General features: G+C 49.2%; 2 protein-coding genes across 9 annotated transcripts in view; both read left to right on the top strand.

The window, feature by feature from the left end:
• ULK1 (unc-51 like autophagy activating kinase 1) overlaps positions 1-11,957 on the top strand; it is an 81,932-nt gene extending 69,975 nt beyond the window's left edge. For all 7 annotated transcript variants that reach the window (XM_056330427.1, XM_056330436.1, XM_056330454.1 and 4 more), the window contains 6 exons: positions 870-1,057; positions 3,741-3,919; positions 4,041-4,159; positions 6,371-6,528; positions 6,747-6,882; positions 8,744-11,957. In XM_056330427.1, the coding sequence (XP_056186402.1) occupies positions 870-1,057; positions 3,741-3,919; positions 4,041-4,159; positions 6,371-6,528; positions 6,747-6,882; positions 8,744-8,799 (836 nt within the window). In that variant the 3' untranslated portion in view covers positions 8,800-11,957. The remainder of the gene's footprint in view (positions 1-869; positions 1,058-3,740; positions 3,920-4,040; positions 4,160-6,370; positions 6,529-6,746; positions 6,883-8,743) is intronic.
• A 3,150-nt stretch (positions 11,958-15,107) lies between these two features.
• On the top strand, positions 15,108-22,387 carry PUS1 (pseudouridine synthase 1). Of its 2 annotated transcripts, none has more exons than XM_056341946.1 (6): positions 15,108-15,167; positions 15,507-15,728; positions 17,146-17,283; positions 17,998-18,100; positions 18,365-19,062; positions 21,938-22,387. In XM_056341946.1, exons 2-6 carry the CDS (start codon positions 15,516-15,518, stop codon positions 21,986-21,988), a joined length of 1,203 nt encoding a protein of 400 aa, XP_056197921.1. In that variant the 5' UTR covers positions 15,108-15,167; positions 15,507-15,515; the 3' UTR covers positions 21,989-22,387. The 2 variants fall into 2 exon arrangements, with proteins under 2 accessions (XP_056197921.1, XP_056197910.1); XM_056341935.1 differs by lacking the exon at positions 15,108-15,167 and adding an exon at positions 15,233-15,420.
• Positions 22,388-22,669: the final 282 nt, after the last annotated feature.

Genomic DNA, 22,669 nt, shown 5'->3' with positions numbered 1-22,669 from the left:
ACCATCAGTGATAGTGGAGAGTATCTCCTTGGTAGAATTAGCAAAGTTTTGTAGCTGGTATTTCATCCCGCTGTCAGACGGAATATACCCCTCTGTGGCAGTGTGTCAGGGGATATGAAGCCCTACCCTGAGACAGTAACTCCTTTTGAAGTGTCCATCTTCTATGTGCAGTGTGCTTTTAGGGTGGATTCAGTGGTCAGGAAGGGGAAAAGATGATGGTGAGGGAACTGTCCGATGGACACTGTGTTTACAGGGTCTCCTGAATCCTGAGGTTAGAGTCTTAACTCAGCTGAAGTCAACTTACTCTCTGCCCAGCCACCTGTTCCTAAAGAGGGAGAAGCAGAAGTGCAGGGCACGTAGTGGGCGGTTCGCCCAGTTTGCGTGTAAGCAGCTTCTGTTTTAAAACAATGATAAAAACCTCATTTACCAGAGGTGCTTATTCAGTGATAGTGATAGTGTAAAAGGTAGGGAACCAGGGTTCAAGCCATGCTGATCCATGATGGGGAAGTTGGCTGTGGTGGGGTACAATAAGAGTCAGGCCAAGAAATTATAGCAGGATTCAGAAAGGGTTTGGACAAACAAGAAACAAAGAGTACTTCTGAATTGTCTCCATAAATGATGGACATTCTGGAAGGTGCATGAAATCTGCTTGAGCTTGTAAGCTGGTCTACCTGAGTTGCTAAGGAGCTTACATTGGGGAATGGTTATTCTGCATCAAGAGTCCCTGCATCTTCCTCCAAAGTACCTGTTGCTGGCTCCTATCAGATCCAGGATCCTGGATCCTACAGGATTGTCTCCTCTGCTGGGCGAGGAATACCTGGCCTGCTATTAATACCTTCAGTAATTCCTTTGCCTATTTTTCTTCTCAGTGGGGTCTTCCAGCTCTCTCAGTTCGGGAGGCTCATTCACCGGCAGGCACCTGGCAGTGGGGGCTGGTGGGGATGCTGTGGAAGGCCCCTCAAGTCTCCGGTATGCTTTTGCTGATCCTATCACCGCCAACCTGGAAGGTGCTGTTACGTTTGAGGCACCAGAGCTGCCCGAGGAGACACTCATGGAGGTGGGTACATCCCAAGGGCTTGGTAGGGGCAAAGGATGGGGGAATACATGTAAAGCCAGTCCAGAGGTCGGGTGGCTCCATGTTTGCAGCCAAGGGGGTTGCTTCCAAAGATGCTGCAAACTGGTTTCAAGAGAGAAGGCCGGTGCAGTGCTCAGAAAGCCCAGGGCATGTTTGGCAGCGTGACTCTTGAGCTTCAGTCCCTGAGACAGGCCGTGACAGGGGTTAAAATTCACCATTTCTAAAGCCGAAATTGCAAGTCGGAAGTAGCGGTTATCCAATGCATTCTGAATTAACAGCTTCTGAAGAAAACTTTTGGGCCTTTTCCCTTTTAAAAGGCTCAACATATCAGTGATAGCTGACTGGAGAGTGCAGGTAGCTTAGTGTATCAAATGACTGCCTGCTGCATGCACCGGCGGGGCAGGCAGTGATACGGCTTCTGCTGGAAGGATCTGGAAGAAAGCAAACCTGACACTTGTGCTGCTAATGGGAGTGGGGGGACACCACGTTCTGCACCAGAACGGCTGAACCAGATTGTCAGCCTGAAAGGCTGCCAGGCTTCCCTTCTCGGCAGGCTGGGGGTGGGCTGAAGCAGAGCAAATGCTTCTGTAGCTGAGATACATTTGAAATGTAGGTCAGGCTGCCCATTTGCAGATTCAGTCACGGCTTCAGCTCTGCTCGTGATACCTCTTTGGGCTGTCTGGGACTGGGGAAGGCTCTTTGTATCTGAATTTTGCTGGTGTTGCTAAAACCTCCTAGATGACCACAGAGATAAGCATACATTGTTTTAAGGATGTGGGTTTGCTCTTCTGCTTCAGGTTTTATTTAGCTTGGGGTTTTTGTCAATTATGCATTGAATTGCATTTGCTTGCTTAATTACCTGCAGAGCCACAGGGCTAGGACTTTCAGTGTTGATGTGTCACAATAGTAGTGAGTTTAACTGAGCATCCTACCTGTGTAAGGTCCCAGAATTATGGGGCCCTGACAGCTGCCACCACTTCAGACACTGGTCTGAAGAGAATGTCCTAAGGAGGCATCAACTTGATCTTGTTAATAGCACTCCGCTTCTATGTCTGTAATGAGTCGTTTGGGTTCGATCATCATTTCTGCAGAGTGCAGTAATCGTTTGCATGTCACAAAACCTTTACACCATATTTCAAGACCCCTTTGTGCTCTGCGGAGCTGGCCAGAATGCAAACCTGGTGGATTTTCTGATTTCTGCTGATACTTTCAGGGCATTGAAAGGTTACTGTGTGAGCACCCTTGTTCATCTTGAGCAAAGCTGTTGCACTGAGGCGGGTGGTTCTTCCATCTTTTCTAAAAGTTTCTTTACATGCAGACAAGGCAAATAGAAGGCTACATTTTAGTTTCTTTTGCAGTGCTTTAAAAACACCATACAGAGATGGCTACAGAAGGAAAGGCTTTTGTAACGCCAAATGAGGCCACGAATGTCAGCATAATTAACAGAAGCTGACTGTATAAGCAGAGGGGAAGGATTGTGCATTGGTTAGAGATACCAGGCTGAGACCTGCAAGTTCTCAGTGGTTTCCTGCTCTGCCACAAACTTCTTGTATGACTTGGCAATTACTTAATCTCCAAGTTCCTCCTCTGCTTTTAAAGAAAATAAAGGAAGGTGGAGATAACAGTTCCTTACTGTACTGGACTGTCCAGATAGCAAGATAGTGGGAGGAGAGATTTGTGTTTGAGATAGTCAAAGCTGCCTTAGCGGCCAAGTGTCTGAGCTAGTGAGTGAAAACCAAAAGCTTGCAGAACTTGAGCATGGGGTTTTTTGATAAATTCATGTAGGAACATCCTTACCAGCCCCCTTTGAGAGAACTGAGCCACTGACTATTTGAAGATTAAGCAGGTTAGCCACTTCTCTGCAGAGGAGAGTACAAACAGTGGGGTTGCATCTGATCCAGGCAGCAGTTCACTTTGCAGACACACAAACATCCAGCTCTTCCACAAATACCGACTTCCCAGAAGTGCTTGCAGCGACTTAAGCAATGCAGCTTCCCAGAATGGGATAATCCCCTTTGGTCTGTAACAGCAGAGGAAAAACTACTTTGAAACGAATGTTGACCTTCAAGTGAGAGGCTCCCTCACTTCCCTTCCCTCACTAGCTGGACACCAGACAGAAGCTTGTCCTTGCTCGCTCTTCAGGGGCCTCCCGCGGGGCTCGCTGCACTGAACGGGGAGGATGTAAGGGCCAGGGGCTGAGGGTTGGGCTCTAGGGTGGGACACGCTTGCTCCACAGATTTCTGTGGTGTGGGAGGCAGTGATTCTCGTGAAATCTACGCCCCGTTTCAGTTTTGTACCAGCACTGCTGTGGTGGGAACCAGTGCTGAGCCCCTGGTGCAAATGGTCTCTCCCCTTCCTGGCTGGAGCTGGGATCCTCCTTGGGAAGGGGGCTTCTAATTCTGGAGCAAGTCTCACCACCTGCCTGGAAATGCCTGGCCCGGGGCTGTTGCCTGCTGCTGTCCCTGTAGAGAGGGAGCTGGTGCAGTGTGCAGGCTGGGGGCCGAGTCTGGCTGCCCCTGCCCAAAGCAGAGGTGGGGGGGGAGGTTGGGGCTCAAGTGTTCTTTCTGTAAGCTGGGCTGGGTTGCTGGCACGGCTCTAGGTGAGCAGCCCGCCCTGGCACGCCAGCTTTTCCTCCATAACCCCTGCCCTGGCATCCCTTCAACAGCAAGAGCACACTGACATCCTGCGCAGCCTCCGCTTCACGCTCGCCTTTGTCCACTATGTGATGGAAATTGCCGCCCTTAAAGGCAGCTCCAGCGAGATGAGCGGTTCCGTGGCATCAGAGTACCAGCTCCAGGAGAGTGTGGTGGCCGACCAGATCAGCCTTCTCAGCCGGGAGTGGAGGTATGTATGGACAGGGGCCAGCCGCCCAGCCCCCAAACCCTCCCTCGCTCCCCCCGCCACATCCTTCAGGGCGCTTAAACCGCCTTCCATCCCAGGGCGTTGCAATGTACTTTCGTTGCAGCTACGCGGAGCAGCTCGTGCTGTACCTGAAAGTAGCGGAGCTTCTGTCCTCGGGGCTGCAGATGGCCATAGAGCAGATCAAAGCTGGCAAGCTGTGCCTCTCCTCCACCGTCAAGCAAGGTAAGGAGCTGCTGGGCTCACCTGGAATGGGAGTATTAAAAAGTGTGGCAAGGGGTATGGATGGGTGTGAGTGAGGGCGAGTCCCCACCGGCATGCCCAGGGGCTCATTTCTTCCTGTCCCCTTGCACAGCCCCATCTTTTTGATTTGCACTGAGGGGAATGTTCCTTTCTTCACATTGACTTAGTGTCTCAAAGCTCTCGCTCGTGTCCTGGTGAGAATCTTCAGCGCTGGTCAGTGAGAGGGGAGGGTATCTTATCTGATTCCTTGTACATCTGTCTCAGGTGCTTGTTTGTACTGGACGTCAGTCCAGCTTAATTACACAGTGCATGTCCTAGGGAGTGCTTACTTGGCAAATGGAGACCTGTCTTGGCAGTGATGATTTTTCAAGTGAAGCAAAAACACAGGAAGTAAAATACTGGTAATGCCAGCGTCACTCCTTTGCTGGTGTTACGGCCTTGCATTTGCATCTGACTGGCTGGCTTGTGATGCAAGCTCGATGTGGTTCAGTGATTAGAAAAAACAACTTCAAAACTACCATTGTAATATTACTGAGGGAGCTTTTTGAAGCCCTTGAAGTACTTGACCCACTGGCCACCTTACCCAAGAGCTTAGCCTTTGAAAGTGCTCATCCTGCCTTGGGGTGGCATGTGAAAAATCAAAGCTAAATACAGTGAGCACACATACATTGTAGCAGACAGTACAGAGCAACATACACGGGTGTAGCTACGTATCTGGCCCAAGTTCAGGCTAACAGGGAAGTTGGCCTGACCCAAATAAATTATTCCTTTTCAGGGCAGATTGCAACTTCTAGATTTGTAGTGTAATCTGTCCTTCCGTATGTGGGAGTTGGGCAAGGTTGTCTTCCTTGTCTCTCTCCCCACAAAATACTGCTCCCTTGGGGTTTTTCAGGGCACAGCAGGGACAGAAGGGTTTTCCAGGTACTTGTGTCCCATGCATGTGGAAAAAGCAGGGAAGCACAAGAAGACACTGCCCTGGAGTGTCCTTGGGTGGTGTGTGCCAGGCAGGGTCCCTACCCACAGCCATCCTCTTTTTCCTGATAATTTGGGGACAGCTGAGAACTCTGATTTAGTTCCATGGAAGAGGGTATTGCTGTATTTGTTGTTTTGGTTTTTAAATAGTCTCTCTTGACTGTCTTCTCATGGAGCTTTTCATTTTGCCCTCCTGATGTGACCCACAAGCTTTGGGGTTCCCACTCCCTCTCAAATTCCTTCTGAGCAAGGGTGATCTGACGGTTTGGTCATGACAGGGTTATGGTTTTGTGCCTCTTGTGCATCCTTTTCTCAGATGGCAGCCTTTCTTCCTGGAGGCAGTCTCTTCTCTGGCTCTGCTCTCTTATCTCTGCCTGGGACAGCTAGATTTAGTTGGCCTGGCTGCCATGTGGGGTTGCCCCTCTGCGTGGTAGCTGAGAGAGGCTGGTTCGTGGTATGGGTTAATTTGCATCCCCCAGGAACAAATCATGCAGCGCGGGGATTTTCAGAGGTGCGTGTAGCAGCTAATACTCATCACGTGTTGGCAGGAGTTTGTATTCAGTACTTTGCGTAGATCATGCCTTGCAGCTAGGGAGACTCAAGCCTGTGGTGTTGCTTGCTGTTTTAAATTGTTATTTAATTGCTCAGAATCATATTGGGTTCCTGATTGTCTGTCTCACAGCCTTTCCACAGGAGCTGCCGCGGTTCAGGGAGGGAGATGGCCTTTCACAGGCATCAGTGTCTTTTTCTTTCTGGGACAGCAGAGTCCCAAGAGAGATTCCCTTGCTTAGTCAGTGCTGCTCATCCACACCCGGCTCCAACAGCTACCCCATGCAAGTCACGTACTTCTTCACAGCACGTCGTCACCCATCAAGTAGCAGAAGCTTTGTATCTGGCGCGTCTGTTGCTTCTGGTGGCGAGTGAGACATCTTGCATGGTGCAAAGTGCTCTCTGCCTTGTGACAACTGAAGGAAATCAAAATAGACCTGGTGAACTAGGTATACGTGTAGGTGTTGCCATGTGCAGGCTTATAACTGGTGAAGGTGACAGAGAAATGGAAAAAGACCCTGTTGGTGCAGCAAGTACCTCGCTGCTAGTCTTTTGGCTTTAATGTAACCCTGTCGTCTTGAAGTTACTCACTTGGAGTCCTGTGCATGGAGACTGGGGAGGCATAGGGAGAACTAGAAGTAGCACCTGAAGGATTTCTTTCCTTTACTCTAGTTGTGAAGAAGCTGAATGAGCTTTATAAATCCAGTGTATCATCCTGCCACTGCCTCAACATGAGACTCCAGAGGTTCTTCTTGGACAAACAGAAACTCATGGATCGGATCAACAGCATCACCGCAGAGAAGCTCATCTTCAGCTATGCTGTGCAAATGGTAATGACCATAGAGTGCCTGGGAGCAGGGTTAGCATGGGGCAAGTGCCAGGCGCTAGCGGTTCCTACTAGGAGCCTTAGCAGGTGGTTTGACTCAGGATGCTGTGTGCAGCCTCTGGAGGCTGGGTGAAGGAGGTGTTCATGCAGCTGAGGGGGCCGTGCTGGGAAAGCTGGGTCTGGTCCAGGAGTAACCTCTTGGCATGGGGTTGTTACCTGCAGGTGCAGTCTGCAGCCCTGGATGAGATGTTCCACCACAGAGAGGACTGCGCACAGAGGTACCACAAGGCTCTGCTGCTGATGGAGGGGCTCCTGAACATCATCACTGAACAGGGCGACATAGAAAACATCAATAAATGTGAGTGTTCGGTGACTTTTTTTGGTTTTTTTCCCTCCCGCTAGAACATGTGGGTCTTGGGCTGCGTGGCTCAGGAATTTCAGTACCCAGCATCCTTTGTTCCTTTGGCTACATCTTGGTGGACATAGCAGAGACTTCTGAGCTTGTTGCAGCTCCTCACAGCCTGGCCTCCTGCTTTCCCAGCAGGAAGGCTGTTAGAATTTTAGGTCTGTGTTCTGAGCCATATTTTGAGATCTTTCCGTGCGGAGCGATTGCCAGGGCTTTGTTGGAGCTTTTGATGCGTGAAAGAACTCGCTGAAGGAAGTGGTTGGGCAACAGCAGGGGCCTGGACTTGGTTTCCAGCCAGCACCATCCCTCTGACTGCGCAGTTCGCTTGGGAACGTGAAACCGCAGCAGCTGTTGGGCAGAGATGGCCGATCAGCACAGCGAAGGCTCCTTCCAGCGCATCTTTTGAAACAGGACTGCTCGCCTCTCTGGTGCCCCCGCCTCAGGCCAGGCCGAGAAGGCAGCAGACAAATATTTCTCTCACCAGCAAGTGCTTGCTGTAGCAGTGAAAGCTGAACTCTTGCCTACTTGCCATCATTTGGCTTCCCGTCCCCGGGACAGATGGAGCCCCTCTGCCTGCTGCTCCCAGCTGTCTCCTCTCTCCTGCTCTCCCTTTGTCGAGAGGGGTGTTGCTCCCCGCTGCTGCCAGCTCCGCCAGCCCCAGGTGGAGTGAAGGTGCCCTGCAGTCACCTCCTTGACCCTGTCAGAGGGGGCAGAGGGGATGGGGCATGGGGCAGCCATCACCTGCTGGAGCAGTGCGGCTGGCCTGGGCTCTGTGCCACCCCGGCTAAGCCAGCCATCCGCAGCTGTGGGGAGAGGCCACAGCTGGCAGCACGTGCCTCCCCCCTCAGCAGCTACCGCCTGCCTGCCTTGGGCCAGTGTCCAGAGCGCTGCCAGGCTGCTCTAGTCATCTGTGTAGCCAGAGCTCTCGGAGAGGTAATGAGAGAAGGGATTTCTGGCTCGGGGGCAATCAGCCAGCTAATTATCACCAGCTTTCACAGCTGACGTGAGGCTTACTGAAGGAGAGCGGAGGGAGATTGGTGGGTAGTGTGTGGTACTGGAGGACTAAGTGAGCAGGGAATACTAAGTAGTTTCTATTGCGCTGTTTCTTACCAAACCTAAATCACATCTTTTGCCCAGAGATACAGTTAATGCATCTAACAGATTCCTTTTCCCTCTTGATGTCCCAATATTCCCTGTTTTACCCGGTGTTCCAGCTTCCCGATTGAGCTGTTCTCTGGTAGGCTGTAGTGAGTATGCATTTCATTTTAGATCTCAGGTATATGATTACTTACTCCTGAAAAGTAAAATGATAAACCTAGAAATACAGCAATGTCTTCCTCTGAGAGGAATTAATTCCACCAAACATGTGGCTTTTGAGAGGGTCTTGGGCTCAGACAGTGGGAATCTGGCACTGACCCTGCTGGGCTGGGCTGAGTCTCAGCTGTAAGCCATGACAAATGGCATTGGAGACCTTGAGTCATCTTGCCCGCTGGTAAAAGCCGCTCCAGTAACTAAAAGAGAATAAATTGTTCCCACTGGACGATGGTTGTTTATAACATCTTGATACCTCTGCCAGAGCTGCTGTCTCCCAGTTTTCGTTGTTAGATCTTCAATTATTCACCCCTTCGACCTGTCCCTTCCCGGCGCAGTGCTGGTCAGCCTGAATCAGTACCTGGTGGTCATCTCAAGAGGCTCTTGAATGTGCTGAAGTTCTGCCTTCCTGCCCGCAGTCTCCAGCATGTTCCAGTAGTCTTTGTATTGCCAGGAATATGAGAAGTCCATTCCTTTTGTTGTTGTTTTTTTTCCCTCCCAGGTAAACTGTGCATCGAGCGCAGGCTGTCGGCTCTGCTGTCAGGGTTCTGTGCCTGATGTCAGCGTCGTCGTTCTTCACGCACCTTGCCCCAGCGGATCACTGTTTCCAGTGGCCTACTGCTGTGGTGAGAAACGATTTTGGCAGTAGGAGACGTGGAGGATGAACTGCTCAGTGTTTTGTATTTTGACATTTTGGGAAGTTGTTCCACAGACTGGGATTCCTCTGTGGGGCTGTGTGACTGCCGCAAGCACACCTGCTTCCCTGCCCGAGGGCTGGGGTGAGGGCAGAGCCGGTGTGGAAAGGTTTCCCCTGTTGGCGGAGGGGATGAAGGATAGAAGTCTGCTTCTTTCCAGCACTTTGAAGGATGAGACTGCTGCCTGTCCCTCTTGCTTAAGAACAGGGTATTCCAGCGCTGTGTCCATTGCGGGCAATGGATGTGCTGAAACTGCTGGCTTCAGTTAATGTTGGAGGCTGTCGTTCAGAAATCAAGACCAGTCCATGTACTTCCCCCACCCAGCTGAGAGCCGGACATCTCCAAGCTTCCTGGCAGCCTGAGGCTCCCTCCTTCCTCTCTTTGTCCCTCCCCACACGCGTTTATGCCTTGGAGTGCTTCCCGAACAGCGGAGAGCGGGGAGTCACTCCCTTGTGCCTGGACGTGGCTGGAGTCGCTCCCACTCACAGGCCCGGCGCGAGGTAGAGGGTGCATGGCCGCCCGGGGGGTCCGCGCCCATGGCTGCCCTGTGGGCTGCCCCTCTCCGGCCAGGTGAGCGACAGGGACAGGGCCTCCGCGCGGGAAGCAGCAGGACAGGCATTGTAACGCTGCTGTGCTTGTCGGAAGCCAAAATGATTCGTTCCTGCCCTGGTGCCCAGCTCAGCGGGACTGGCGTGAAAGGCTGCCGGCTGCCCGGCTTGGCCCGCCAGTACGTGTCGGGCAGGAGGGAGCATCTGCGCTGTCCTGCTTGCAGCTGTTGGCTTGAAAACCCCTTTCCTGGATCCCTCATCCCACCCCGAAACCAAGAACACTAGCTTTGTGAATCAAAGGAGCACTTTACACACTATGGGAACTTTGAGGAGTTGACTTTGCATCACACAACAACCCAGGAACATCACGACTGTTAGGAATGCTGTCCTTTTTATTCCTTTCCTTGCTTCCTGGTTGTTTTATTGCACTACGTGTGTGCGTATATTGATATGTATTCCTAAGGGTGAATATATATTGATATATATATATGGTTTGTGTGTAACTGTACGTATTTAACTGTACTGTATCTTGTGAGTGTGAGGCAAAAAGCACTGCGGAGTCTGTGCTGTTCCTCCTCCACACCAGGCGAAGCTGACTTGCAGTCTGGCAGCCAAGATTTGTTTTGGGTTTTAGGGTTTTGTTTTTGGTTTGGTTTTTTTTAATTTAAATGTTCTCTTAAGGACAGTCAGTATAAAGCTCCGTGCTTTTTAAGAGCTCAAGAACAGGCGTTAATATCCTACACACTTACAATTGGAAATGCGTTTTTTAAGAAGTTTTATTTGCTGCTTCATTTTTTTATAAAGAAATCTTGTAGTGTTCGGTTTTATGTTCAGCATTTCTTTTTAAGGAGACTGTAGCCAAACGAGACTGTGGGTGCGAGTGGCCAGAGTTCTGTGTGAGGCTGCGGATGCTGTGAGCATGTGTGTGAGAGGATAGCTGGCTGCCTTTCCGTCTGTCTGTGTGCGCATGTGTGTGTCTTAATTTATCAGTCATGGCAGTATTTTGTTAGCGCTGGGCAGAGAAGTATCTTTGAAAGCAACTTGAAACCTCAGGCTTTGTTTTTGGGGATTTCAAAATATTTTGCACATGGTGGTTAAGTCCTCATTGCTTTTTTTTTCTCTCAATATTGGCATGTTCAGTGTGATACTTTACAAGGGTTTCAGGAGCAACTCAGTTGACTTTGGAGGTGTCATCATCTTTGGCAACGTGGCTATTTCTGATCACAGAGCACAAATGCCAATAAAGAAATTTTTAAAATACTCCCCAGTTGCCCCAACCAAGGAAGTTTAAGCATAGCTTTCACAAATGCTTCAGTATTGGGCCGCTGTTACATCATACGTTTGCAGTCTGCTGCTTCTGTGGCCATTTGTGCTTGTGCCTAGGAAAAAAAGACAGACACACAAAAAAAGACAAAACCAACCAACCAGCCCCCCAGCCTGTGGACAGAAATGCCGAGGAGACCCAGACTGCTTCCGAAAGGCTGCTTTCTACCCGTTCTGCTAAGGGCTACGCTGCAGGCAGGAGCGGGGCGCCGGGCAGCAGCATGGAAGCGCTAAGCCAGGACTGACTCTGCAATACCGACACCCGCTGCGCACCCCGAACCTTCCCAGCGAGCCCCAGCCACGCGCCGGCAGCCTCCTGCAGGGTGCCGAGCCCCAGACCCACGGCTCTGCCACGGGCATGGGGACCCCTGCGTGTGGCAAGCTCAGCACTAACCTTCCAGCTGTACTTAATTACTTGAATGTCTCAAAATCGTCCACATTCAATGTATACAAGTATATCTTGCTCCAAAAAATCGTGGTTTACAGACTACAACCAATATATATGTATGTGTTTGTGTATATACATACAAGGATATGTGTGTGTATGTGTGTGTATGTCTATAGATACACACACAAACACAAACGTGTATATATATGTTTTCTCTCAATACTTGAAACTTAGCCACTGTGCTTGAATTTAAAAAAAAAAAAAAAAAGCTACAAAAAAACACAGGAAAAAAAAAATCCAAAAATGGGGGGGGGGGAACAAAAAAGAAAAATCAGGCAGGTGATTTATTTTGCCATCACTTTGGTGACTTTCTTTTTTATCTAACTGCATGTAGCGTGAAACCAACTTTTTTGGTGAAAAATATTTATTGCTTTGTAGACAATAAGGTATGCAAAAAACCAACAAAAACCACCCCAAAAGCCAACCCCCCACCATCATTGAAGTTGCTAGTGTAGTCCACCTGCTATTGTCATGGCTTTGTTACTGTTGCAGCGTGTGTGTCTAGCGTCTTAAATAGATTTCAAGAAACCTCAGTCTAATAAACATGTATCTTCAGGTTTGTGAGAGTGTATGATGATGGTCTTTATAAGGTAATGCTTGATACTTTGTCAACATTTTTTATTTGTGTTTGTGTGACCTTTTTTTTTGGCTTTAAATTGTACAACACCAATTTAAGAAAATAAAATTGATTTGAAATTGTTAGTGGCCTGTTTTCAGTACTTTATAAATCCAGTTAGTGCAGCGTCTGAGTGAGTTGCTTAATGCGTTTGGTTCACCAGCCCTGACTTTCAGGTGCGGAAGTGCCGCTGCCCCCTTTTCACAGAGGTGAAGGTTGGGACATCGCCTAAAGCCACGCATGAAGCCTTTGAATTGAGTGGAGAAGCTGGAGCCAGTTTCTGGGTGGGAGATGTAGTCACTGGTCCATCTGTCCTTATTCCCTGGCTGTGCTCTCCTGCTGCTGTGGTGAGAAATGAGGGGGTAGCAGGACCTTCCCATCCAGTTGGATGCTTCAATTCCGTCCGTGTTTCGGTATTTGCAAGATCAGCCTGTTGGAGTTATTCATTACTTGGCATGCTGGAGCAGGGGTGTCTGATGGCCGCGTGGAGTGAGCACTGGGTGTAGGTTCGTGGTGGTGTTTTTCCAAGACCTAATAGTTATGCATTATATTAAACTCCAGTGGTTTTTTAATCAATACTTGGGAAGCTTGTTGCAGTACAAGATAGGTACTTACAGGTGAAGTGTGCGTATAGTGATACAGTTCAGGTATTTTTAATTAAGATTAAATGTTTTCCTGACATGTTTGTACTCATTGCATTTTGTTATCTGAAAGAATGGTGCGTGGCTTGGCATTCTTTTGTGGCATGGCTATGCAAAAAGTCACTGAGCGTGGCAAAAAGCACGAGGAGCAGGCTGGGAGCATTGGTCTGGACTTCAGGTGGTGCAGGGCAGGTGGTCGCAGTCCCTGCTCTGCCTGGATCGCAATGCTCTAGGATGGGAAGATAAGCTCGGCATTTGGGACATGAGAGGCCCTGGATAAATTAGCCCAGTCCTTCCACTCTTACAGTGACTTCAGCAGCAGAGGCATGAACTTTCAGGGGCCCGATACTGAAATTCCACTGAATACTTCCCGAAACTCCCCTTGCCAGACTGTGTGTTACCGTTGGCCGTGAAGGTCCCTGGGGACGGTCCTGCCCACCAGCCCCCGTGTGACCCCACACCACCCCGTGCAGTTACAGGGCTGGGTTGTGGTTTTGTAAGACCCTATTTCAAAATCTTAATTTACTGCAGCTGGAATTGTTTCTTCTCACTCGGCCCTGTTTATAACTTCAGTTTCCTGCCCCTGCCTTTCCCACCGTGGGGAACTGGGCACCACGTGTTCGCTCCATGAGGATGGGCCTGCCAGACAGCATGGGATCCGGCTGCTGCCGCTGCCGCCGGCTCGGTGCTGGGGGGCTGCTGCCCTGTTCCTGCGGAGCCCCCCCTGTGGCAGCACCCACAGCAGGGAGCACTGAGCCAGCTGCGCTTCAGTGGGCTGAGACGCATGGTGGGGCCTGGCCTGTGGCCCCCAGCAGCCCCCCGGCCATGCTCAGTGCTAACTCACTGACGGTGCTGGCGTTGCTTCAAGTCTGGCAGCTCAGCATCCTCAGGCCTTTGGGGTTTGGGTTTTTTTGGGGGGTTTTTTGTGTTGTTTTTTTAAGCACATAAAGCCGCCTTTTGTGGAAGACCCTTGTGTGTGTGTGTGTTCCCTGCGGCGTGGGATTGTGGTAAAGAATATATGCGTACAAGTTTCTGATGCTGAGGGTGAGGGAGGGGGATTCTTTTGAAGCTTCCTGTGAAGAAGTTTCAAGGCTCAGGTGGAAAGCCTGCAGCCAAGCGAGAGCCGGGCAGCTGAGCATCACACACACGGAGAAAGCACACAGCAGAGCCCGTGGGGCTCTTCCATGGGCAGCAGCGCCAAGGGGGGTGTGCTGGCAGGGGGGACAGAACAGAGGTTGACAGTCTCTTCTGAAAGTGCTGAACCGCAGGGCCTGCACAGTTTGAAAGCACCGGTGGAAATTGCACAACTTTCTAGATATTGACTGTGACGTGATGCTGCTGTTTGATTCTAGGAGAAAACAAACCCAAGCAATTCTTCCAGGGCTTTTGGCTTTCTTCCTGTGTTTTATATATAGTTCTCGGTAAGTACGTCAGCAAAAAACGTGCCCATTCAGCTCTGAAAGATCAGCGGTGAGTTAGTGACGTCAAGGGAGTGGAAGCGGGTGGGTGAGTGTTGAGCCAAGGTGATGGGAAGATGAATTACTCCGCTTCTAGCTCATTTTATTTCACGAGGAGTTAACTCCTTCACTGCACATTGTGGCTTTGCAGAGTTTCGCTGGACGTCGCCGTTGTCCCCCGGCACAGTGGCACCCAGCCCTGCCCGCAGGATGGCGAGGGCTGTGCTGCAGGGAGCACATCGGGCCCCGCAGGGCGGGCGCTGGTGCTCCCCAGTCGGACGCTGGTGGCCGGGTTGATTTCAGTGTGTTACCATTGACGTAGCACTGACGGTGGCTGCCGTTCTCTGGGCAAGGAACAGCACATCTTGCAGGGATACAAACTTCCCTGGGATGTTTCTGTTACAAACCCAGCATTTTTGGGGACAACAGAGTCGGAACCACCCCTGCCTTGGGAGCTGAAACCTGGCAAGGGGTTTGAATGCTGTCAGAAAACACATGAAGTAACGTGCTTCTCAGGATGAGCCTCAGCAGCTCATGTCAAACACAGGCTCCTTCCCTTGGCGTGGCAGAGGGTAACCGAGCTGCTCACATTGCCCTTTGCGAGCCCGGACTGGTGCCCGGGGGTGCCGGCGGTCCCTGGCCGTGGGTCCCCCCGCTAAGCAGCTGGCTGTCACAGCATGGCCCCCTGCTGCAGGAGTGGTCCCGGAGACACCGCCGGGCCTGCCGCACAGGGCTGCGTTCTGCGGGGCTGTGGCTCGGTGGGCTCGTGGCTCACCAGGCTCTGGCTCGCGGGGCTCGCGGCTCACAGGGCTGTGGCTCATGGGCCTTGTGGCCACAGCTTCTCGGTGCCCACTGGGTGCGGGAGGGCGCTGGCAGGGGCACGGTCACTGTGCCCCGGTGGGGAGTGACAGGCAGGTGGGGAAGGAAGGGGAAGGGAAGGGAAGGGAAGGGAAGGGAAGGGAAGGGGAAGGGCGGCCGCTGCTCCCCCGCGCAGGGCACCGCCACCAGCCGCGCTGCGCGGCGGGCCCCAGCACCGACGGGAGGGGCCCACGGCAGTTCGCGCACTGTGGGGGTGCTGGCCCCGCCCCCCGGGCCTGCCCCGCCCCTCCCGCCCCGCCCCGCCTGGTCCCCGCGCGGCCGCCGTAGCCGGCACGTGTCTCGCCGCGCCCGCGTGGTGGCGTCGCTGCGCAGCGACCGCGTAAGTGGCGGCGGCGGCGGCGGCAGGGGCCGGGGCCGGGGCCGGGGCCGGGGCCGGGGCCGGGGCCGGGCTGGGCTGGGATTGAGGGTGGCGGGCTAAGGGTGACGGCCGCGGGTTCCCCCGCCGGTTCCCCGCCGGTTTCTCCGCCCGGCACTCGGGAGCGATGCTGCGGTGGGCGCTGCGGGCTGTGAGCTGCGGCCTCTCCGCTGCCGGGAGCGCGGCGTGCGGCGGGCCCTGGCGCCGGCTGCGCAACGTGCGTACCCGCCGAGGGCCCCGTCCCCTCCGTCCCCTCCGTCCCCTCCGTCCCGCGCTGAGCCCCCCGCTGCTCTGTGCCCGCAGGTTGGCTCCATGGCGCAGGCCCCGGGCTTGGCGGCCGCCCAGGCGAAGCGGCTGAGGAGCAGCAGCGAGGCGGCGGCGCGGCCGGCGGAGAACGGGCATCGGGACAAGCGGCTGAAGGGCGGTGCGGACAGGGAAGGTGCGGAGGACCCGAATAAAAAGTCACCCAAAAGGAAGATCGTGCTGTTGATGGCGTATTCCGGGAAAGGCTACCACGGCATGCAGGTGTGTGGGCTGGCGGAGCACGGCCCGAACCAGGCACGGGGACTGAGCAGGGGCGCACCCGCGGCCTGGGGAGTGGGGCAGGGCCCCTGATGCGGCGGCTGGGCAGCAGCGCAAATGACACGTCGGTGGCACATCTCCAGTGAGCCAGCCTTTAGCACAGAGCATCGGCAGGAGACCTGTCAGAACCAGCTGCAGCAGGGGAGGGAGATGGGAGCGCGGGCACTGCTGCTGTGTCAGAACCGGCGGCGCTGCCCGGCTGTCGCCTGGTGACCCGTCCCGCCTCTGCTCAGAGCACTGCGCTTCAGAGCCGTCGGGCCAAGGGTCTCTTAGGTTAGACCTCAAGTTGTCCCACTAGGCACAGATTCGGGACAACTGAGCTGTGTATTTGAATGAAACAGGTTAGCTTCCATGTTGCCATCTCTTGTACTTTTAAAAAGGTTATCTGTATTTGAAGGCATTTTAAACTCCTTTTTCTGATGCGCTCTAGTGGGGTGGCCTGTAGCAATTTAGAAACAGGAAAACTGTTGCAAGACTTTTGTGTTTGCGTGTGGAAGAAAGGGATGCTGCTTTGTTGTAGCAGCAGCATCCCAGCGGTGCCCAGCAGCAGCCCCGTCCCCAGGGAGTGTTGCAGCAAGAGGAGGATGTTGCTCCACCTGCTGCCCCTCTCGGCGCGCTGCAAGCTCCGCACGCGCTCCCGAGGCGTTCTTTAAAATCTCCACGGGGTAATTGATAAGATCGCACACAGACAGAGAAGGGAATTTTTCATGTTTGTACGACAAAGTAGATTTGTTCAACAGCAGTAAGCCTGAGGCACTTAGCACGGATGTGCCCATAAGCATATCGGCTTTGCTGCTTTCCTGACTGAATGGTGTGTGTCAAGGGTGTGTGCTTTGCAGCCTTGCATGAAAGCGGAGTTGTGCATTGTTGTTACAGCTCATCTGTGAGATGAGTGTAGAAGTCACTGGAGAAAACCATAGTCTGCGTTACACAACAGCTTGGGTGAACTGAGCAAAAGAACCGAATCTAATATCTAGAAGCAGAATTTGCAGAGGCTATGTTTGGAGCAGCAGCTATTAACTTGCAGGCACTGGAACAGCGTTTCATTGGTGCTGTTCCATGCAGTTGAAGGAATTGGTAAAAAATTCTATTGCAGAAATATTGCACGGTGAAGTTAGAAATAATCCGTTGCTTGCAACGACGGTAAAAGGTAAGTTGGAATGTAGGTATTTTATTAACACTCCGGTAAAATACGGTTAGTTTTGTTAGAGAATGGCAGTGGTTTTAGGACTGTGAAGAGAAGGCTTTTAAAGAATTTCACAACAATGTCTGATTAACAAGATTTTTCAGTTATCATTTTCAGTTATGTAATTATTACTGTTTGTCCTATTTCTTATTTTTACTGTGTATCCTCTTCTAGAGAAATGTGGGATCTTCACAGTTCAGGACAATTGAAGATGACTTAGTATCTGCCCTTGTTCAGTCAGGCTGCATCCCGGAAAACCACGGGGAAGATATGAAGAAGATGTCTTTTCAGCGGTGCGCTCGAACGGATAAGGTGCGTTGGATAGGGCCTGTGCGCTCATAAACTCTGGTGTACCCTCGCCGCTGCTACTGGGTTGACTAGTAAAAGTGTTGGCTGAAGTGAGATCCAATAGCAAATACTGTTCGCAGGGAATGTTGCTTGAAACTTCTCCTTTCATCCACTACTAAACTTGAGTACAAACAAACATTTAGAAAGCTCAGGATATTGATTAGATGGTATTTGTAAAGCTGGTGCTTCATACCTAAAGTTTGTGTTTGTCACCTTCATCTGCTTCAGCCTGCCAGCCTGCTGCTGCTCCTTGTTGTTGCTGCCTGGTTGATGCGGTGCTTGAGAGTTTAGCTGCATCTCTGTTGTTTTTAAGCCTGCCACAGTGGGGTTCTATGTCTGAACTGGAGTTTGTGGCTGATACTGCATATAAGTAATTTCTTTTCAGTTGGTGGTTTACTTAATAGCAGTCAAATACAGTGCGGTGTCATGGAAGGGAGCACAGTGTTCTGCTCTCGAATGTTGCTGAGATGCTGTATGGCTGTACACCGCCATCAGGTCTTCCAGGAGTACTCTGACTTGGGTTTCTCCCTGTGGCCTTGCCTTCGCCTGGCTGCAGCCTGAAATGACCAGTGAGAAAAAGGGATAAATTTGTTCTTTGGCTGTTACAGTTCTGCAAGTGCTACCCCAGAGCTGCCAAGGTACAGAATTACATGTTTGTTTGTTCTGTGGTTCTTGTAGGGGGTGTCTGCAGCTGGACAGATTGTGTCGCTAAAGGTCAGGCTAATAGATGACATCTTAGAAAAGATCAATAACCATCTTCCTTCTCACATCAGAATTCTGGGTAAGGATACTGGAATGGGCAGAGAAAATGTTTTCAAGGAAGAGCTTTCTCCTGCACAAGGTCTCTCCCTTACCATTATAATTTTACTCATAAGCAGTTTTAATATAAATCCATATGTTTTGGTTAGTTTGAAATTAGAGTCCTGTAAAATAAATACATCTTTTGATTGTATTTTATTTGAAAAATGTTCTTGTTGGTAGGAGCGAGATCACAATTGGGTTGTAACCTACTGATTCAAAAACCTAATGTCACTTTTAAAACAAGGTCTGAAGAGAGTGACGGGGGGATTCAACTCCAAGAACAAATGTGATGCCAGAACGTACTCTTACATGCTGCCAACGTTTGCCTTTGCCCATAAAGACCATGATGTGGAAGAAGAGGTTTATCGACTGGACAAAGAGACTCTTGAAAAAGTCAATGAACTGCTTGCATGCTATAAAGGAACGCATAACTTCCATAACTTCACATCTCAGAAGGGACCCAGGGACCCCAGTGCCAAGCGGTACATAATGGAGATGTACTGTGGGGAGCCGTTTGTGAGGGAAAATGTAGAATTTGCAGTGATCAAAGTGAAAGGTCAGAGTTTCATGATGCACCAAATAAGGAAGATGATTGGGCTGGTGATAGCTGTTGTGAAAGGTTATGCCGCCGAGTCTATCATAGAGCGCAGCTGGGGAGAGGAGAAAGTAGATGTCCCCAAAGCCCCAGGACTTGGGCTGGTCTTGGAAAGAGTACACTTTGAAAAATACAACAGGCGTTTTGGAAATGATGGACTGCATGAGCCACTGGAGTGGACAGAGGAGGAGGAGAAGATTGCTCTTTTCAAAGAGCAGTATATCTATCCTACCATTATCAACACAGAAAGGGAGGAGAAATCCATGGCAAACTGGCTAAACACCCTCCCCATTCATGACTTCAACTCTTCTGCTGTTGGGATGCAAGCTGACAACAAAAGTTCAAAGGTAATGATTGAAGCCATTATTTTATCAAATGGAAGCCGTCAAGTTGAAGTGGCTTTTCCCTTAGTAACGTTTTTATTTTCCATGAATATGCCATGGAAGATGACAGGCATCTGGAGTATGATGTGTAGTTATCTTTTCCATCTTTGAGCACTTGATGATGGTGGAATGAACTATGCAAAGTTACTTTTGCAGGGTTTTGCGTGGGGCAGCTGAGGGCAGGAGGAAGGAATGCCTTAAAGCACAGGCCAATTTGCAGAATTATAAACTGGCAACAGGAACTGTGGACGCCTTACCAGCCTTTGCTATTGTGAAGCTGTTTGAGAGACTAGTTTTCGGCTTGACAATTTGCCTTTAAATACCAGCTCTGGTATTTATTATCTGGTATTAAATACCAAAACCACTCTGATTTTGGGCTAATTCTTTTTGTGTAATGCACTGTTCACTAGGTAAGATTTGGAACTGAGGAAATTTTAGGGCCGTTGGGTTTTTTTTCAGGTAAACCTGCCATGAGCTCAAAATAGGTCCTCAGAGCAACTCCTACTGAATAAAGTAGTGGAACCTTATTTCTGACAACAGGAACTGCTGTCAGCTGGAAGTTGCAATAGAACAAAGGCATAGAATAGGTTTTCAACAGAAAGAAAATGTCAGTTTAAGTTAGGGTTTTTTTTCTGGTTGAGATGTAGAATAACCTCACAAGAAAAAGAGTAAAAAGATGTTTGGGGCATGCTACAAGTAGGTTGGAAACCACATGAGGAATCTGAAGTTAAAATCACAAAGTATTTATTTAAATTAACAACTGCTGGAGTGATTTAAAATACAATAGTGCTTGATTGGACGAGTCCCTCGTCAATCTGATCTGACTTTGAAGCAAGTCCTGCTGGAGTCTTACCACCAAGCACCATTAACAGACAAACTAATGCCCTAACTACAACAAGATCGAGCATTCCAACGTGCTCTGTTGACCCAACCCAGGTGCGCTCACTAGAAAGATTTAAATCTGTAAAAGGAACTCGGCAAACACAAGGCCCGACTGTTTACCAAAAACATAGCCTTCAGCCTAACGAGTATTGAAGGTGATGCCTGCCCAGTGACACCATGTTCAACAGCCGCGATATCCTAACCGTGCAAAGGTAGTGCAATCAATTGTCCCATAAATCGAGACCTGTATGAATGGCTAAATGAGGTCTTAACTGTCTCTTACAGATAATCAGTGAAATTGATCTTCCTGTGCAAAAGCAGGAATAAACCCATAAGATGAGAAGACCCTGTGGAACTTAAAAATCAATAACCACCACGCACTAAATCTAAGCATACTAGGCACACCACACCCGCAGTGCTGGCCTACAATTTTTCGGTTGCGGAATACCTCACAGTCCTGTGTGTGATTCAGTTTTGTCAGAAGGCTGGCAAATTCTTGAAGGACGAATCATGGGCAGGGCTAAAACTTCTGTGCAGTGCAGCACATAAGAAAATAATGACCTTTTCTTCACTTAATGGAGTCCTTAAAATTACTTTCATTTTGTGTAGCTAATGATCTTGCTCTGAAGAGCATTAGGTTTAATCCCAACTCTGCTTTTTTTTTTGTTTTGAGTATGAGAAAGAGTTTCGACATAGAAAATTTACAGCCTTGTTGAATGGTACAAGCAAGATAGCAGAAATTTCTCAGGATTATTTTTGTACCTGTGGTAATTGTTTTTCTGAGGTATAGTGCTGTATGAGGACATTTGTGACGGGAGGTTATGACAAATGCCACATTAGTTTGGTTAAATGGGACTTGAGGAGACCATGTGGTGCAGAGAGTCAGAGGTCTTGATGGTAATGTTGACAGGACTTAACTGCTGACAGGTTCCGAATCGCTGATGTATTGCTAGCAGGAGGCAGGTCTGCTTGCTTTAGATAAACTTGACCGAATACAGTCCGGGCATCACAGTTGGCACAAGCTGTGTGGAGAAGGATAAATAAGGGATGATATGACAGACTCCTTTGAGAATCTGCAGGCTGTTTGCACTTCAATGAGCTGTGCTTGCTGTTACAAAGTCAACTGTCTCAGTCTCAGAATGTGTTTTGTAGTAGGATATTAAATTGTCAATTTTAAATTCATGGGATTTGGAGGTTTATGTTTTCAGCAAGTAGGGGTGAGGAAAAAAGAGTAACTACAGACATATTGTTATGTTAGCCTTTCTTTGTAAAATCCTTTGATGCCAATCATACCAGTCAAAATACTTACTTCAAAAAATTACAGAACCCCCTCAAATTTATCACACCATATTGACTCACCTGTGAAGGAGTGGCTCCCAGTTAAGAACTCAGACTTTGCTTTCCTTGTAAGTTGCTAACATTTGTAGTGTTTCCCCTATACTACTTTGTACGACTGATTTAATTTTTAAACAAGTATTAATGAGCCCTTGCATATCTCTAGTAGAGTTTGGACATAAATTCTTTGCAGCAGACAAAAGTTCTCAAATCTGGCTTTAGACAATATAACAAATGTAGCTTTTGAGGGTCTTGCATGAAAAAAACACTTGTTAACTTGTCTCACCTGTGTTGTTTTAAACATCACTATTTCATGCTATTATCACACTTTTAAGTTACCCACATACTGGAGGTTGTAATCATACAGTTGTAAATATAAATGAGAAGAAATCTCTTCTCTGCTGAGTGTAATCCAACGTACAGGGTTTTTTTTTGCTACAAGAAGCATTATTGGTATACCATCACAGAAGTTTGTTATAATAGATAGGTCTAAGACATGAAGTTGGGATCTAGCCCCATTTTCTTACACTTTTGGAGAAGTTTAAAATCAATGTCTTTGATTTGGGTCGGTCTCTAGAAATAAATGAAATATTGACAAACCATTTTTCATTTGACTTTACAGAACAGCAGCGATCTGGAAGGCAGTGATGGTTGTGATGATGATTCCGACTGAGCCAGTAAGTGGCTGGACGTGGGGCCCTTGCTGCTTGCAGTTCCCTTTGTCTACAAAAAAGTGGCCTTTCTAAATCCAGGAATACAGTAAATGGGTTTGTGTGCTTGCAGAACATGAACTGGATGCCCAGGAGAAACTGGGTGGGGAAGATGCTGCAGCAGAAAACGTAAAAGAAGCTTTTTATACTACTGACTCATTCACCTGACTGATATACTTGAACACAGTGTAATGAGAAAGAAGCTTTCTAAAAGAATCTTGTAATGCAGGATATCTTAATTGCTATGTGAATAACATTTTTATTACATGTTTACCTGGGAAATAGTATTTTAAATATGTATGATCTCTACATAAAGATGGGGCAAATAATTTTAATACACTCTTTTATTATATTATTATGAAGTTATGACTCTATGAACTTTTGATTATTTTTTTTGTTGTTATTTTCTTGGCCTTTACTTAACCTGATCTCTAAACACTTTAAGCTTTTATTTTCCATGTCATCCGTGACTTTCCTGTGAAACAACACACATGGGTTAGGAACTCATTATAATGCTGACTGCTGTGAACTCTTGGTATTGAAACAAATTTTCTGTGTTTTCTAAAGCTTTGCAAGTATGAAAGAAATAATTCCTTACTTGGTGAGAGGTCTCAATTTTGGAACATGGACTGAATGATATATTT

This window comes from Falco biarmicus, chromosome 1, assembly GCF_023638135.1.
Source record: "Falco biarmicus isolate bFalBia1 chromosome 1, bFalBia1.pri, whole genome shotgun sequence".
Taxonomy (NCBI): domain Eukaryota; kingdom Metazoa; phylum Chordata; class Aves; order Falconiformes; family Falconidae; genus Falco; species Falco biarmicus.
The sequence above is the reverse complement of the archived record's forward strand: the minus strand, read 5'-3'. Positions and strand labels throughout refer to the sequence as shown.

Bases quoted from the DNA above. Each gene is read 5' to 3' on its own strand.
- PUS1 (XM_056341935.1), top strand. From the start codon at position 15,331: ATGCTGCGGTGGGCGCTGCGGGCTGTGAGCTGCGGCCTCTCCGCTGCC. The intron at 15,421-15,506 runs GTGCGTACCCGC...CTGTGCCCGCAG, and splicing joins CCTGGCGCCGGCTGCGCAAC to GTTGGCTCCATGGCGCAGGC. The intron at 19,063-21,937 runs GTAATGATTGAA...TTGACTTTACAG, and splicing joins CTGACAACAAAAGTTCAAAG to AACAGCAGCGATCTGGAAGG.